Source organism: Diaporthe citri (assembly GCF_014595645.1).
Source record: "Diaporthe citri strain NFHF-8-4 chromosome Unknown scaffold_6, whole genome shotgun sequence".
Classification (NCBI taxonomy): Eukaryota; Fungi; Ascomycota; class Sordariomycetes; order Diaporthales; family Diaporthaceae; genus Diaporthe; species Diaporthe citri.
This window is the reverse complement of record NW_025064851.1, coordinates 1,072,865-1,090,246: the sequence shown is the minus strand read 5'-3', so window position 1 is coordinate 1,090,246 and position 17,382 is coordinate 1,072,865. Positions and strand designations below refer to the sequence as shown.

General features: G+C 55.0%; 4 protein-coding genes across 4 annotated transcripts; 2 read left to right on the top strand and 2 right to left on the bottom strand.

The window, feature by feature from the left end:
• Positions 1-1,286: 1,286 nt before the first annotated feature.
• On the bottom strand, positions 1,287-4,502 carry INS49_012320 (uncharacterized protein; the record flags this gene model as incomplete). Its single annotated transcript, XM_043173024.1, has 1 exon — positions 1,287-4,502. One exon carries the CDS (start codon positions 4,500-4,502, stop codon positions 1,287-1,289), a length of 3,216 nt encoding a protein of 1,071 aa, XP_043022321.1.
• An 867-nt stretch (positions 4,503-5,369) lies between these two features.
• On the top strand, positions 5,370-6,017 carry INS49_012319 (uncharacterized protein; the record flags this gene model as incomplete). Its single annotated transcript, XM_043173023.1, has 3 exons — positions 5,370-5,525; positions 5,622-5,729; positions 5,790-6,017. 3 exons carry the CDS (start codon positions 5,370-5,372, stop codon positions 6,015-6,017), a joined length of 492 nt encoding a protein of 163 aa, XP_043022320.1.
• Positions 6,018-7,414: 1,397 nt separating this feature from the next.
• On the top strand, positions 7,415-8,914 carry INS49_012318 (uncharacterized protein; the record flags this gene model as incomplete). The annotated part of the gene is made up of 1 exon (XM_043173022.1): positions 7,415-8,914. One exon carries the CDS (start codon positions 7,415-7,417, stop codon positions 8,912-8,914), a length of 1,500 nt encoding a protein of 499 aa, XP_043022319.1.
• Positions 8,915-9,393: 479 nt separating this feature from the next.
• INS49_012317 (uncharacterized protein) lies at positions 9,394-16,649 on the bottom strand (the record flags this gene model as incomplete). Its single annotated transcript, XM_043173021.1, has 8 exons — positions 9,394-10,275; positions 10,335-10,661; positions 10,715-14,966; positions 15,016-15,509; positions 15,643-15,713; positions 15,775-15,959; positions 16,173-16,191; positions 16,280-16,649. 8 exons carry the CDS (start codon positions 16,647-16,649, stop codon positions 9,394-9,396), a joined length of 6,600 nt encoding a protein of 2,199 aa, XP_043022318.1.
• Between the last annotated feature and the right edge of the window lie 733 nt (positions 16,650-17,382).

Genomic DNA, 17,382 nt, shown 5'->3' with positions numbered 1-17,382 from the left:
CAAGGTTCAGGGTCGGACTTCCGCTATAGGACATACCGTCCAACAAGGGCCGCGGGAGCAGGTAGTAGGCTGTAGCAGGCCAGCCACGGCTAAACTTCTTCTACCCAGGGAAGAACAACTGATGGCGCTTGGGCGTGGAGAAGCAGAGAGCCAGCGCCCGATCAACGACATGCTCATGGATTAGATCAAGCAGGTGTCCATTCTCCACTAGGTATGTTCCAAGAGAGACTAATAGCACTGTCACCTTTCCATCTCCCACGACGGATCTTGAAGAGTATCCAGCTCGTACCAAAGTCATCCCGAGGTCCCCTACCCTACCCTGACCTTCCCTATCGTCAACCCAACAATCTTTTTGCCCGGGGCAACCGGCCTCCGCTTCCGGATAAGACCAATAAGCTCCTACTACCACCAGCAACGGCCCGAATGAACGGGCGAACGAGAACCCCTGAGTCAAGTTACACGGCCGACAGCGACCTGTGTCCCGGTCATACAGGACACCACACACGGGGAGAAGGTGGCAGAACCAAGCAGCGAACCAAGCATGCTCAACAAAAAGCTTATTCGTGCGGCTTTGGTCTAGCCGTTGGAGAAACCGCGGCGATCTCCCACCGGCTGGCGGCACGGCACGCGGCAAGCACATGTCCCCCAGGACAAGGTGCCTGCGACCTGGCCCATCCTTGGTGGCACGGCCGATCCGGCTCGGCGAGAAGCTTGTCTGTGTTGTCACTGTCAGGCATGGTCTCACAGCAGGACCTACATGACATTTCACACGCTCGATATCTCTCCCAACACCACCTGCTGAGAGCACTCGGATCATCCTTTTTATAAGACCTGTGATGTTCTAGACGTACCATGCTAAGATTTTTCTATTATTGAAGTACAGTTGATATACATTGTAAATGGCGCCTCCGCCCATCTCAAAATTGAAACGCCTCGTGGCAACACGGGGCTGACCAACAACTGAGGAATGGTCCATGCTCGATCCCAGATCTTCCAGCCCGCTAAAATGCCCGTGGATGCGTGATTAGTGCACTTTGCTATGAATACCATGCCCGACATCCATCATCATACATGACCACAGAATTTAGCCCTCGCTTTCGTTGCCGCCGATAATTCTACTGGCACCCTCTCTCTTGCCGTACGGGCGGCTTCGTCCCCTCCTCGGATGCTTGTCTGCCTTGCGTTTCATGACACCCGCTCCAGGTGGGCTTGGCGTCCTCGTCATTTCATCGTACATGATGTGTGTCATTCGTCCGGCATCAATGTCCGCGACGCTTCTAATTCGATTAATGTGTAATGACCCGCATACCTTGGAGCATAATACCAAACATTAGTCCTCTTGCCACCTCTTCAATCTGGAGGCAGTCAAATATGCGGCCCAACGCCTCGTTAGTGGCATTCTGCCCCATGACTCCAGACAGGGCAGCAGGAACTCCGCTTTGGATGAGCAGGCGACGGGCCTTCTCTCGAAGCTTATCCTTCTCCTCCTGGCTTGACTCCGGCGGCCAGGCCTTCAGTTCCTCTTCTGTGGGTAGCGTGTTTTCTCGCAACTTTCGCAGGTGTGCGGCGATGCCTTCATCCGAAGAATTCGCCTCAATGACCGAGTCCTGAATCATCTTTTGGATCGACACAAGCGACGGGTTGCCCGGACGGAGCAGGAAGGACTTCGCAGCGGCAAGCAAAGTGCGACGGAAATTCCAGGCCGAGGAAAGGGAATAGAGCTCGTTGATAATGGCGAATACGAGCTCCACGGCTACCCTCGTCTCCTGTTCCGAGATCTTGGAGTGTTGCCTTGTCGGCTTAGGCTGCCTGAGTCCTCCATTGGGGGTCCTCTTGCCTTGTGCACTCAAGTCCAGAATATTCTCCTGAGACCGAGACATTCGAGTACTGACGGGTGAACCCCAGTCATCAGGCATCGCGTCCGGAGGTGGAGGAAGGCGGAGTGCGTCGAGACTAAGTGTTGACGGAGATTTCAGAGGCGAGCGAAGCGGTGCGATGCTGGATGCTCGGCTATTGGCCTTGCTGCTTAACGCACTTGGCGAAGCCCTGTCCCAGCGGTCTGATCGTGCTGGTTGAGGGACCTCGCTGTCCTGTTCGCCCTGAGACTGATAGCTCGGACGACGTTCCATAGGAGGCATCTTCCCAGGCTGTGTTGATATGATGGAAGATCGCTGACTGTCCAAGCTGTCTCTTGATTTGCGAGGGCCATTCATCGTACTGACTGTGAGGGTACTGTCGACCCGTGGGGGCGTAGACACAGACAGCCGATTGGCGCTGACAGTAGCTCCTGCTTCGGGCAAAGACTGTGACGTTGGCTTTCTCGACAGTCCAAAATTGCCAAAGACACCCGTGATACCCCCCGTAATCGCCTTGCCACCGTCCGCTACTCCTTTCGGCGCGCTTGCCAAGGCTCCAAACACGTTTTTGCCAAAGCTTTCGACCGCCTGGAGCCCACTCTTCGACTCCGTCCGTGTATGGCCTTGGTCCTTGTCAAGGAACCTCTTCATTCCCTCACTCTCAGCCAGTGCCTTGTACCAGCACGCGTCGCGAAGGTAGCGCTCAAGCTCGCCACGCAGAGACTCGCGGGTATGAACCTTGAACTGTGGTAATTCTTTGTGTTGCTCCGTGAACGCGGTGATGCCCGAGATTGCTGCTATTCTGCGAAGAACCTCATGTAGCTTTTCGAAATCCAAATATTGTCTTACAATCATCCAACCGGAATATTGCGATGATGATGGTTCAATTTGAATCAGGTAGTCCCATGTAGGCTTCGTCCGAATTTTACTCTTGTCGACGGTTCCATCATCGTATATAGTAATCTTGGCGTTGTGTAGGGTGAGCGGTGCGGGTTGCTTCGGTTCTGCGTCGCTCTGGTCGCTGTCATCCTGGCTCGGGGGAACAATCTGGTCGAAGCTGGTAAATGACTGCTGGTGGCCATGTTGAGTGACCGGTTTCGGGCCGCCGGAGTCGATGCTCTTGGGGGTAGGAGGAAGCTCCTTGCTGGGCCGCTCTTCACTCGACATTGAAGCAGCTTTCTCAGAGGCAGCAGGGCCGGAGACACTAGCAGCCGGGGTATTTATTGTATCCGGCAGGGTCTGTGGTACAGCTGTAGGCTTTGACTCAATGTCAAGTTCATTGGCGTTTCTTTGCAGGGCATCCGCCAGCCTCTGGGAAACCTCTTCTTTGGTGGAAGCTTCGGGCTCCTTGCCTTCCTGGAACGCCCGGAAGTCCTTGGACCTGCGGGCATCCTCGTCCAGAAGCATCTGATTCATCCGCTTCATCTCTTCCAACACCTCCATCTCTTCATCTGCCTTGCTAAGCTTCTTCTTGTGGACTTGGGCAGGCTCCCTCCGTCGGGCCTTCTCCAGGTCGAGGGAGTTGCGATTCCCCTTTGTCAGCCCGATGTTTCCGACATTCCCATCCATGTCTGCAAACACCGCATTGTTGGCCTCCGGGCCTGTCTGCATGCCGACATCGATGGCCTGACTGAAATCAGGTTCCCCGGCTTCGAGAAGATAGACGATCCAGCCGTTGATCCACTCGGCCTTGGAACATGTCTGCAATGACATTTCGAGAATAACACTGGCGAGGATCTCACGTAGGAATGTCCTCGCAGGGTCGCAGTCGTGCGTGGGCCTGTCGAGGAACCCGAGCAAGTCTTCAGCCACAGACTTGAATTTAGAGGCCTGGTGTCTTTGACTCAGGAGGTGCGACAGGTTGGAGTCGGGGTTCGAAGCAAGATAGTTGTAGACGGCATCCGGGGCCGTCATGGTGGAGTCAGGGGGCAGGTCGGCAAAGGCTTGCGACAGCTCGGAGAAGAAGACGATGACGATGGAGGAGGTGTTGGTCAGGAAGTCGAGGAAGCTATCGGCCGGTCTTTTCTTGCCCAGGTAGTTCCCGATGGAGACGAGGAACGAGGTCAGGATCCTGCGACAGGACAAGGGGAAAGACCTGTCGGACGGGACGATCGGGTCATACCACCACTTCACATAGTCCCTGATAACAGCATCGACAAGACCATTGAGCGCATCTTGAGTCTCGGGCTGGAAATCTGCAAAGCTTTGAGCCAGAAATATGGCCTCATCTTCTTCAGTGGTCTTGCGATCTGCGTCCACATCTCTCAGGCTATTCTTCTCGCCTAACAATCGTGTGACTATGTCCACGCCCTTCTCACCGCGGACAGCTCTCGCATAGTCGGGGTTGGAAGACTCCCAGTGTATATACAGCGCAACACCCCCGAATGCGCCGATGAGAAGCAGACCGAGTTGGCCGAGGACAAAATAGGTAACGGCAGCCAGGCCGACTGCGATGCCGGCTAGGGTGCCGGGCGTCGCGGTGGAGAGGAACTGGAAGATACGAGTCGTGACATCGTCTTCGGGCTTTGAGGATTTCGTTGTCGTGGAGACAGGAGACGATGGCTTCGCCTGGGGATCGATCGAGTCGGACGCCCCATTGAAGAGGGCTGTCGGAGAATTTGGATCTATCTTATCGTCGAGGGCCATATTGTCGGCAGTTGAGCGAGAGGGTGCATCACCGGCAGTCATGACAAGAAGCTTGTCTTCATTGCAGGGATAGTGGTGGACCTGGAGATTCGCCTCAAGTGGTCCGGAGCATTGCACGTCGGTGAGGATCCGACAGGAATGTGGAGGAGCGTGGGCGGGTGCAGAGTTGTGAAAGGGAAGGACTGGTCGTCAGCAAAGGGAGGGCCACGTGTCGGTGCGTCGGTGTTGATGAACAGAACAGATCAGGTTCAGATTGAGCCAGCGAAAAGAGCAAGCCGGGTACGGGCCAAAGAGAGAAAGATGATGCGCAGCCGGTCAAGGGAACGTTTCGCAGATTCGTGAGCAGCGCAATCAGGATGAACCCCTGGCTGGAGTCGAGGTTTCGACGCTGCAATCCGACTGCCAAAAACGTCTGTGCTATTTCGGGAAAGCGCGACTCCAGTTTTTGCCAAGATTGCCTTGAGCATGCTGTCATTTCTCAACAGCCGTGGTCCACTGACTGCTGAAGATCCTCAAAGTCTCGGCCACGGCCTGCCCAGCTCCTAACCCTGATGACTTCCGATAAGCGATAAGGCAGATTGAGCAAGTGCAGCAGCTGCCAGTCGGACGCGCTTTCTCCGACGCGTCGCCCCGACCGAAGCGCATGGCAGTGGTGTCAAGCAGAATGCAGCTCCCCTCCCTGGCGGATAGAAGGCAACGAGAGCATCCATGTTGCCGACCGTAACCTGACTGAGGTTCTTGTCCGCCACGACATTCACGATCAATCAATTTCCTTCCTTTGACAACACTGAAACCTTGCCTCTGCCTTTCCACTCAGTTTCCCCAGTCAATCCGCTGACGTCATCACATCTCTGCGCCACCAGCAAAATGGGCAAGCGTAGCTCTAGTTTCGTCGTGAGCGACAACTCCAGCGGTGATGAGCGGCCCGCTAAGTCATCCAAGAAGGCCAAGAAGGAGGTCAAGAAAGGATCCAGCTCCAAAAATGGGACAAACGTCGACAGCGAGGGTAATGCCTTCTGGGATGTAGGTTTTCTTTTTCTACGATCCCTGAACTGCCATGTTTCACTCATATCCCCTCATATAGCATATGTCCAAGATACTGACACGGTCACCATGAAGCTCTCGGGCAAGAGGCGCATCGTCGTCCAGGAGTTCAAGGGAAACTGGTACGTAAATCTGAGGGAATACTACGAGGACAAGTCCGGTGAGATGAAGCCTGGTAAAAAGGTGAGTGGTCACAATGCCAGATAATTTACCAGCGTGTTCTATACACTGACACACATGCAGGGCATCATGCTCTCAGTTGATCAATATCAGACTCTCGTCGGCAACTTCCCCGCAATTACCAAGGAATTGCGCAAGCATGGCGTCAAGATCGCAGGCGGCGATGCTGCCGAGGATGATGCTGAGGAGGAAGACGAAGATGAGAAGCCCGCCAGGTCGAGCAAGAAGGAGTCAAAGGCCAAGAAAGCCAACATCGAGGCCACCAGCGACGAGGCAGAAAACTCGGACTAGGGCCTCATTGATACGTGCTTTCGAAGGACTTGGAGTGAGTTTGGCTTGACTACTTGGGTTTACGCACGGCATTTATTAAGGATATATCTGCTTGCCTGCGAAAAGTTTGCAGGGCCATGAACAGCAGCTTGCACAAAATAAGATGATTTGTCAAGCCCATGACTAGAAAGAGAAGACACTGATTTTCTTCTTATCCTCCCCCACTCCTGGGTTCTGTTGCTGCAAAGGTGCTGCATCAGCGAAGTGACCTACCCACTGAACTTCGATCCAAGCCAGCGCTCCGATCTGGCCCATGTTCTTAATACACACAATCAGGTTGATGCGACGAGTATTTCGACAGACACAACATTTTCAGCCTCATTGAGATTACGGCCGCTCATGCTCCGAAAATTGGCGCCATAACTACTCAATCAGCACACGTTCCGTCCTGGTTGTTTTGCAGACCATGACAGAATTTAAGAAAGTACAGTACATGAAATACACAACTCAAACCACAGGGAGAAGTCCGTTTGACGGGCCCCGTTACCTGAACGGCAAAAGCCGACATGACTTGCTGTTTCAACATGATATGACTTTACAACTGCAACGATGAACGGCCCGGGACGTCCAGTTAGAAGCCAAGTGTTGTCAGAGGGACAGTCATCTCTACGTTCTGAAAGTCAACCCGGCGCCAGAACATTGCTCGAATATTTGATCATGCACCTTGTCTCGACTTGCTTAAATCATGGCTTCATCGAGATGAAAATTCTAATTGAGGCTTCTTTGCGAGTTTCTCCGCATTCTAGGCGGTGTCAATTGCACACCCAAGGGATCACACCACGTGCATATGAACATTGAATGCAAGGCGGATCGCCAGGCTTCAGCTTAATTTGTTGTTTGGCCTCATCGCAGAATCGGTGAAAGTCCAAATGGTGTCGGGAACCTTGCACCAAAATTTCCCGGTGAGATATTTGGATCGCCGTTTTCTGCTCAAAGAGCCGTGCTAGGTAAGCAAGCCGCCCAAGCAGATGCCCAGGTGAGTCTTCCGCGCGCGTAGTATCATCTTGGCGCGGCGACACACCTCCGGCGACCCGAGCCACATAACCAAGAAATGGCCAGAGTCCTTCAACATAAAAGCCCACAAGCCCCTGCTAGTTGACATAAAGTTGTGAACATTTCATCCTACTAAGAAATTGCCCAGACAGCAGAATGGCTTGTCCGGGTGAATTCATGGCGTGCTGCGGGGAGTGGATATGCTCGGTGTAAAGCGCGCCGTCTCAACGCGACGGCGGGCCTTGGCATAGCATCAGGGGTCCTGTTTGCGTATAAAAGGCCGACATAATGATTTGGGTGACCGCGACCGCCTCCCGTGATCCGAGAAGCCAACCCTTGTGTCTTTTGAGGTAATCCGATGCGCCATGTTGCCCTTCCAGCTCTTGTGTCTCACCGCGGTGTGGACCGCCACCTCGACGGCGCGCTACATCGTGCCAGGTGGACGGTGGCGTGACACAGACGGCAACCTGGTTAATGCGCACGCGGGCAACGTGGTCCACGACCCGGCCAGTGGGAACTTTTTCTGGTTTGGCGAGTACAAGCTCGAGGGCCAGGTAGAGGGCGGCGGTGTGTCTGTCTACAGCTCCAGCGACCTCGCAACATGGACTCACCATGGGCTCGCTCTCGCTCCCATCGAGGGTGACCCGTTGCTTGGCCTGGACAAGATCATCCAGAGGCCCAAGGTCGTCTACAGCGAGGTTACGAGCAAGTATCACATGTGGTGGCACGCCGATAACTCTACCTACGGCCTCCTGTTGCAAGGTCTCGCCACCTCCGACAACATCACCGGGCCTTATGAGTTTGTCTCGGCGACCAAGCCTCTCGGCAACTGGTCACAGGACTATGGACTATTCACCGACTACAAAGATGGACGATCATACGCCCTGTACTCAAATGGTGACACTGTCGAAGGACGGGACGACTACATCACGTCGTACAATGACGCTGTCACTGAGCTGGACGAAGTCGTCTACCGCTTCAACAAATTCGACCTCGAGGCACCGGGGATCGTGCAGACAGACAACAGCTATTACATCCTCATGAGCCACAAGACAGGCTACCGGCCCAACGACGTAGTCGCCTTCCGCGCCGACAGCCTCGCCGGACCCTGGAGCCAGCCCTTCACCGTCGCGCCTCTCAACACGCGCACCTACAACAGCCAGAGCGGCTTCATCCTCCGGATCAACGGCACAAAGAAGGTCACGAACCTGTACCTCGGCGACCAGTGGGACAGCAACTCCCTCTGGGAGAGCCGCTACATCTGGCTGCCGATCGAGATCGACGACGAGAACAAGTCGCTCGAGGTAGTCTGGAACGACGTGTACGACCTGGACGCCGAAACGGGCGAGTGGAGCCCCGTGGAGGGCACGCCGTACTACGCCCACGACGCCGAGGTCGCGGGCGACGCGTTCCTGCAGGAGGCCAACTTCGCGAGCGGCGGGCTCATCGCCACGGGCATCTACGGTAACGATAGTACCGTCACCTTCAGCGGTATCGAGGGCACGGGCGAGCCGCAGTGGGTCTCGTTTCACTACCAGAACACGGACGACATGGGCTTCGGCAACCAGCCGGGGGGCACCCCAGACCGCATCGGCGGCAAGTGGCAGCTGCGGCGCATCGCCAGCGTGGTGGTCAACGGAGACACGGAGAACGTCGAGACGCTGTTCCAGAGGGACACCAACAAGGGCATCATCCTGTCGACGCCGCTGCAGTTGACCTTGGAGAAGGGCAGCAACAACACCATCACTGTGGGGGGCCTGTTCAACGGCTTTGACTACAAGGGTGCTGATCTCGAACGTGTTGTGGTGTACCCGCCCGAGACGGCCAGCAACTTGACGGCGAGTGCGACGCGGCGAAGCTTCTAGGAGCGCGCATCTCTTTTAATGTTTCTTTTTCAACGTATATAGGTCTTGGAAAGGGTGGGTTGTAGATAGCTCAATCTCAAAGTGTATTGTCTTCTGCCTCTGTCAGCGCAGGTATGTGAAACAATGTGAACGAGCCAGATCCTCGGGAGTCTCGCAGCCACAAGTCCAAGTTCAGCACGTAGGTACTGGTCCAAGTTGTACATCAAAAATGCTCGACCGCTTCGCTTCTGGGCGGACGAATAGTCCCTCGACGGGTACGTACAACTCGAGGTGCAGCCGAATATGCAAATCGTAGTAGAAAATGAAGACCTCTCAATATCACAGGTCATAGGTGCATTAATGTCATGAGAACAATGATATCATATGTATTCTACAGGTATATAAGCCAAATATAAAACGCCAGACGTTTCTACCTAAAAGTCCATCGAGACCCGAACTCCGGCCACCTGGGCTCGCATCTTAAATCTCTCAAATCACCATTACGCCGCCAGGCCCTGGCACAGCTTACTCTTGGAGCAGACCGCCCTGCTGAGGAACTGGATGCTCCCGCTGCTCAGCAGCTCCAGCACCTGCAGGTTCGCCTCGAACTCTCGAGTCAGGAAGTTGCGGATCTCGATGGCGACGAGCGAGTCGAGCGGGTAGTGCGACAGGCTGCGCGTGACATCAAGGTCGCTCTCCTCCAGCATCAGCAGCGCCGCGATCTTGTGCACAAGACCCCTGCAGATGACGTCCTCGGCCTCGGTCGCGTTCTGAGCATTCTTCAGCATCGCGTTGAATGACAGGGACGCTGCTCCACCATTCGCGGCCGAGCTTCCCTCCTCGTCCTCCTTCTGCTTGATCTGGGCCTCGGCCTCCTGGCGGAGGTGCTTGAACTTTGCGTCTGTGGTCCAGAATGGTAACTTAGTCCTGTCTGGTGGGATACGAATGCCCGTCACGACTTGGTGGTTGCATGCTGAGGTGCGGCCCTCAATGGCCGCGCTCAAGAGGGCGAGGACCTCGGCTTCGTACATGGTGCTTTCCGCGCCGAGGTTTCTGGCAACCTCCGCGGCCCTGTCGGCCCCGTCACTTTCACCACTGCCTGCTTCGGCGAGGTAACCCGCGTCTGCGACGGCGGTGAGATCCAGGGAGACGGCGGGCAGCCCTTGTGACAGGCGGTACTGGACAAAACTGTCCAAGAACGTGTTGGCTGCGGCGTAAGCTGCTTGGCCACGGTTACCAACAACACCGGCCGTTGACGAAATGGCGACGAAGAAGTCCATCTCTTTGCCACTTGTGGCATGATGGAGGTTCCATGCGCCTTGCACCTTAGATTCAATGACTGACATGTAATCGACGAAAGTCATCTTTTCGAACAAAACATCCTGCAAAAGCCCCAATCAGCTGACGTTCGTATCTCTGGACTCAGAAGGGGAGGACTTACCTTGAGCACCATCGAACCGTGAACAACTCCTCGCACGGGAGGCAGGTCAGTCATTCCGGATCGGAACAGAGCATCGACACTGGACTTGTCTGCCACATCACACCGTCGGAGAAGGATATTGGCACCAGCCGTGGATCTCAAGTCATTCATGAGCTCCTTCACCTTGCCCGAGGCAGAAGCACTCCGAGACACAAGAACGATGTTCATAGCCCCGTTGGATACCATCCACCGAGTCATGCTGCGACCTAGACCGCCCGTGCCTCCGATGAGAACATAGGTCGCGTCTGGGCGAAGCAAAGACTTCAGAGGATTCGTTCGTTGTGTTGCCTGTAAGTTAATTAGTATAGTTCAGACTTGGACCGAAAACTTAGACGACGTACCAGAATGCTGCAATCAGTATCCACCGAGACCACGATCTTATCCAGTTGCTGACCGTGTTGAAGCTGCTTCAGGGTATCCTCGACTTCGGACAGTGGCCTGGTTTTGACCATTGGGAGGGAACGCAGCTTGTCATTGCCCACAAGGCCCGCGACCTTGGAGACAACGTTCTTCAGGACATCTGGTCTTTGGGCAGATAGCTCAAAAATGTCGAGGCTGAAGTAAGAGGTATTCGGCCGAGAGGCGTTGTTGCCGACCGGACTGAACGAAGAGCTCCCCTCAATCATCTTTCCTACTCGCACGTCCACCATGCAGCCGAAAGGAGCCACACACGACAACAAGTCTTGAGCCACGTGCATGTTATTCCCCGAAGCACTTGTGGAGTGCCCCACAGATATAACCGCGTCCACACCCTCGGGATGCTCTGGGCCTCTGCACTCATGCAGCATGGAAGAAATGTTACCCCTGCGAGACGACAGGAAGACATGGTCCTGTGGGATGCCATACGCTCTGCCCACCAGCAGCTTCTGCTCCTCGGACCCAACCGCCATATAAACTTGGCCTGTTGAGCCAAGTAGCATCTGTGAGAGACAGATAACCGCATGAGCCACAGAAACAGCGTCAGAGGAGTCACCGTACTGGATGAGGATGCTCTGGCCTTCCTGTACTCGAGCCTGAGTTACCACGGCATAGTAGGCAGTGCAGTAAGCTAGAGGCATAGCAGCAGCATCCTCGAAGGATAGCGAAGCGGGAATATGGATGGCTGTGGCGGTGGAGGAGCGGGCGCGTGTTCTGTACATGCCACCGTGCTGTCGTCCGGGAACGGGGAGAGCTAAGGCGGCGATCCGTTGGCCTGGTGTGAAAGTGGTTGACTTTTCGCCAACCCGGGTCACGATTCCAGATGCTTCGATTCCAAGGTGGTGATTATCGGAATTCACATCGCCTTCGACATCCGAGGTGTTCGTCCCGATCGCCTTGACTTCGAACTCAATCTCGTCTGGCAGGAGAGGCTCGTTGAGAGAGTCATCATCTACGAAGTGCAGACTTCCCGTCGATTCCTTTGACAAGCCATCGTAATTGAGCTTGAGGCATCGACCATCCTTGCCGAAGCTCTGAAGCTCTGGTATGCTGGGGTCCAGCTTTCGCTGGACATAGCTGTTCATGAACTCGTCGTTTTCGATCCGCGCAGTAAGGATCTTCCCATTGCGGCTCACAAACTCAAGTTCGCTGCTGTCCTGAGCTGCCGAAGAGGTGTCTGAAGCCGCACCAAACACTGAACCAAGTACCGAGAGAACCGAAGTCACTGCTGCTGTTTGATCGGTGGTTTCGAGATCGAGAGTTGCAAACGGCAGCAGAGTCTCAGAGCGAATAGTTCTGCTGAGGCCGGTGACCATGCCGGAGTCAGGCTGAGTGGCTCCGTTGGTGACCCAAAGCACGCCATGAGGCGGCTTCGTATCGTTGGTGCCGAGCAGAGCGATCTTCAGCTGCTGGAAACGGGCTTCGGTTAGCCTTGCGAGGAAGGGCTGGTCAACCTCGTCAAGGACGACGACGACCTTGCCCTCGCAGTCAACCTCGCTCAGAGCACCAGTAGTCGCACGCCACGATGTCGCTCTGAAGAGACCTTCAGCCAACGCCTTAGCGAGAGAGTGTTGGTATGTTGAAGTGCCGTGGATGACCACAATCTCTAATTCGAGCTTCGCCAATGACGAGATGCTCGAGTCTTGGGTTTCCAAAGGCTCCCACTCAATCTTGTAGCAGAGCTCACGGGCTGCCGCAATAGCAGTGCTGTCATCCTGTGCTTCTCCACCAGACACAGGAGATACTTTGAGATCATCGACCTGGATCAGGCAACCCGCATCTGAGGTCTTGCCGTCCTCTTCAGCAGAAGATGCTACTGCAATGATAGAAGCTTTGCTTGGACGAGGCTGCTCTCCTCTGCTCATGACTGGGAAGCCTGCTTTGCAATACGCATTTAAAGTTCTCCCGGACTCTTTGGCTAGTGCCACGAGCTCATTTGAGATCTTCAACCCGCCAATTGACGACGGCAGATAAACAGTCGTACCGGCGCCACTGCCCCCGCCATTTGCGAGAGCAACTGGCCAATACATCTGAATGATGGCTTCGAGGAGGTTGGGCTGGATTATCTCGCAGGACACGTGCTCGCTCGGCATGTCGTGAGCGACGTCAATGACTGCAACGTCGGCTGTGGAACACCGCGTTGACGCGTTGGAGTGCTTGATGCCCTGGAAGGACGGCCCGTAGGCGACTCCAAGATCCGAAAGCTGGGCGTACATTTGCTCGCCGTGTAAAGCAGTGAGGGTCTCGTCATTGATGAGCTCTGCGCTGACTTCACGTTTCAGTGACGAGCCGGAAAGCTGTGTACCCTCCAACTGGTGCTCCCGAGACGTTGCAAGCTGAGCGGCAGCCAGACCAACGCAGTGCTTCGTCCAGCCGGCATCCTGAGTCCAGGAAGAAATATGAAACTCCATCCAAGCCTCGGGATCCCGGGGGTCAGTCGGTCTGAGAGAGATAGTCATCTCGGCGTCAGCGTCACCGCCAGAGAAGACCAGCGGCTTGAGGACCTCGACGTCCTTCAGCTCAAACTCAGCGACCTGATCCCGAACGTCCTTCTTCTGGCACCACTTCGCCAGGGCCTCGAGAGCCATGGCTGCGTAGCCGGAGATGGGGAAGATTGTCACCGACTGGATCTCGTGGTGGCGGAGCCAGGGGAGATCATCCAGGCGGACGATGTTCCTCCACGTCGGCTCCAGGTCGTTGGAGTAGATGGCTTCGAGACCTATCAAGTCGTTCCGTGCCGAGGAGCCGCGGTGTATGTGTAATTTTGCAAGGCGTGGCTCGTGCCAGAATTTGTGCTGGTGATTGAATGGGTATGTTGGCAAGTCCGTGAGCAGAGACGGCAGCTTGCCATTGGCGCCGTAGTGGCAGTGACTCGGGAAGTTAATGGCTTCCATGTTCACGAAAGCACCGCGCATGAACAAACTTCCTGCCAGGTCCAGGGAAGTCTGAATAGCGTTCTTGCCTCGTGCGAGCGCCGAGCTGTAAGGTAGCTTGGAGAAGTCGCGATTGGGAGTTGCACCGTTGTCTCCGTTGGTCGATGCAGCTGCGGCCTTGAGAATCTGCTTGGTGGGCCCTTGCAAAGCTGAATGGGGTCCCAACTCCACAAGCATGTCCAAGTCCGCCTCTTTCACCATGTGGTCCAGTGCTTCTGAGAAGCGAACTGGGTTTGTGAGATTGCGGACCCAGTACTCCGCGTGAGCGCATTCCAGACCGTCGACCCTGTGACCGTGCAAGGAAGAAAAGAATTGTGCCGGCTCGTTGCTGTTGCTTTGGGGTCCCTGTTCCATCTGCCTGACGATAGACTCTCGGTATTCGTCGGCTATCATATTCATATGGTGGCAGTGGTATGCAGTATCAACCTGCAGCCGTCGACAGAACATGTCTGGGTGCTCTGACTTGAGCTGATCCTCGAACATCGTCAGCGCCGTGGAGTCTCCCGATATTGTAAGACTCGAGGGACTATTGTAGCATGCTACCGAGACCTTGCCCTCGACCTTCGTGCTCCTCGTGACATCGTCGATGAGTGGCTGAATCTCAGCAGCAGTGCCTCCCACTGCCGTCATGGCTCCGTTGAGGCCCGAATGTCTCCTTTTTAGCACAGGCACAAGACGACCCCGGTGGTAAGCCACAGACATGGCTGACTCGAACGAGAGGAGCCCTGCTGCGTAGGCAGCTCCGATCTCCCCACTGGAGTGTCCCACAACAGCAACCGGCTCTATATCCCACGAACGCAGCAAGTCAACCAGTGCGAGTTGCACTGCTGTGCATGAGGGCTGACTGATATGTGCCTCTCCCACCTTTGTGTTCTTCGCGTCTCTCTGAAGGAGCTCCTGGCTGAGAGACCAGCCCGCCCCGAGTTGGCGGAGGCACTCATTACAGCGATCTATGGCTGCGGCGTAGATGGGGTATTGATGGTAGAGCTCCCGACCCATGGCGTGCCATTGTGCGCCTTGCCCGGTAAAGATGAAGCCTAGTCTGGGCTTATCTGCGGATTGTTTGCAGGGGATGATCTTGTCGCTGTTGATGCTTTCTATCAGGTCGAATGAGCGGTCGGTAGCAATAGCAGCTCGCCATTGCATTAGTGAGCGCCGTTGGCCCAGGGTGTATGCAAAATTCTCCATCAAGTCCTTCTGGAAGATTTCTGGTCTTTGCTCCAGGAACACGACCATTTTCTCTCTTCATGATTGCCAACAGCGAGGCCTTGTCGTTGGCTGTCATAACGAACAACTTTGTGTTGCTGGGGCTGGCGGGCTTCGCTTCTTGCACCTTTGCCGACCGTGCATTTGTGAATAGGCGTAGCATGGATGTGCTTTCTTGTTGTGGAGCTGCTTGAGTGGGCTTGGCGGGTTTAGGCTTTTGGATTGAAGGAGCCTTGCCCAAGACGACGTGGGCATTGGTGCCGCCGAACCCAAAATTGTTGACGCTAATGTATTTCTTCGACTTTGGCCATGGTTGTTGGCGTTTCAGAACCTTCAGGTTCCATTCCTTCCACGGAATCTTCTCATTTGGTTCCTTGAAATCATGGTTGGGGAGCAAGAAGCCTCGTTCAAGCATCATCACGGCCTTGATGACGGCAGCTATGCCCGAGGCAGCCTCCAAGTGGCCAATGTTGGACTTGATGGACCCTATGTATAGTGGGTCTCGGGCTGTCCTGCCCTGGCCAAGGGCATTGTGAATGGCAGTGGCCTCAATAGGGTCCCCAACTTTGGTGCCAGTGCCCTAGATGTGAGAATTAGTACCTGTTCAAAACGGTAGAATCTAGAAGCTCTCGAGCAGCCTAATCTAAGCATGGGGACATGGTGGTCCCGAAACTAGAATTGGGCTCATAAGGGGCTATCCCGGAGGTACTTACATGGCACTCAACGAAACCACAATCTGCTGGCGAGATGCCAGCATCTCTGTAAACCTTGTTGATGAGCCGCTCTGGACGTGATGAATTAGTACTAGACGGCTGATGAGTTTTATTTGGGCCTTGACTTCGTACCTTGCGCAGTACCGTTCGGCATTGTGATGCCTGGCGTCTTGCCATCCTGGTTGATCCCTGAACCATGGATGACAGCTCTGATGACATCGTTGTTCCTCAGAGCCTCGTCCAAAGGCTTCAGGACAATCACACCACAGCCTTCGCCTCTGCCGAATCCAGTACCACGGCTGTCGAATGCGATGGACCTTCCAGAGTCAGAGAGTAATCGGCTTGAAGAAAATGAAGCCCAAAACTCTGGCAGCATGTTGAGGTGGCAGCTCCCAACGATGGCGTGGGTGGATTCTCCAGCTCGCATACTCTGGCACGCGAGATGCAGTGCGACAAGACTTGCTGAGCATGCTGTGTCGGCTGTGAAGCTGGGCCCCCGCAGGTCGAAGAAGTGCGAAATCCTGTTGGACTGCATCGACTGGGCACAACCTGTGGCTTGGTGCATGGGCATAGAGTCGATGTCTCGAGCCAGCTGAAGCTCATACTCGGCAAAGCTGCCGCCGACGAAGACTCCCACGTCCTTTGCCCACGATTGTGTGCTTCGGGATTCCTCCGTTCTCCAGCGCCTCAAATGTGCACTCGAGAAGTAGGCGTTGTTGAGGGTCCATTGACACGGCCTCTTTCTCAGTCAGGCCAAAGAAAGGTGCATCCATCGACTTGAGGTCAACATGCGTCAGGAAATTCCCTCCCTTGGCATGATAGGAGCCCATCTTGCCCGCGTTGGGATGATAGTAGGCATCATGGCTGAAGCGATCCTTGGGGATGGGGCCGAAGCCCGTTCTGGCGCGCGAGCACAGCTCCCAGAACTCTGCAGGACTTGAGACGTTGCCAGGCAGGCGGCAGGCCATGCCCACGATGGCAATAGGCGTGGTATTTTGTGGGGGCATTGGCACTGGATGTGTGCCGTTCAGCCCGTTGGTGTGCCCACGTGCAGATCCACTGTCTGGGTGATGCCGCCAAGATTGGCCATCAAAGGGATAGTCCCCTGGACCGTAGAAGTCAGATGGAGGAGTGACCATGATCGGACTGTCGGTGGTAGGCGAGGAGTCCGTGGTCGAACAAGAATTGACAACAGCGGGCGCCATGGTGCGCTCGCGATTACTGAATTATTCGAAGCAGAACCAGCATTGTCTAAATGTATAAGGAAAAAAGGGGTAATGGCAAGATTGGAGATAGAGAGGGGATGCCGGTGAATTAGAGTTCTCAGATATGACATATGAGCGTATACTCGAGGAACAAAAGTTAGTTCTGCTTCGCCCGTAGATCATCCGTCCACATCGGTCGGTCTATCACGTCTTGGCAGGAGATTTGCAAGACAGAAGGTTTGACCTAAGGAGGCTCGGGAGAGTATCAAATTGGGATCCACTCCTTCTCGCCACTGCCACTGACAACGTTCCCGCCAATACACGGCCTCGGATCCTGTTTCTCTGTGTTCTTCTTCCCATGTTTCCTGGTGTTCTAGAGTACGGGTCTATGTTAGGGGCCACGCGCTAGTACTAACCCGGAAGTCGAAGCGCTCCTTTGAATCGAGGAGCCAGCGTCTGTGTGTATCGAACACTGTGGCGTCCATGCAGCGATCCCTTAGATCCCGGACGTGTGCCTCGCAGTTAGGCTGTTTGG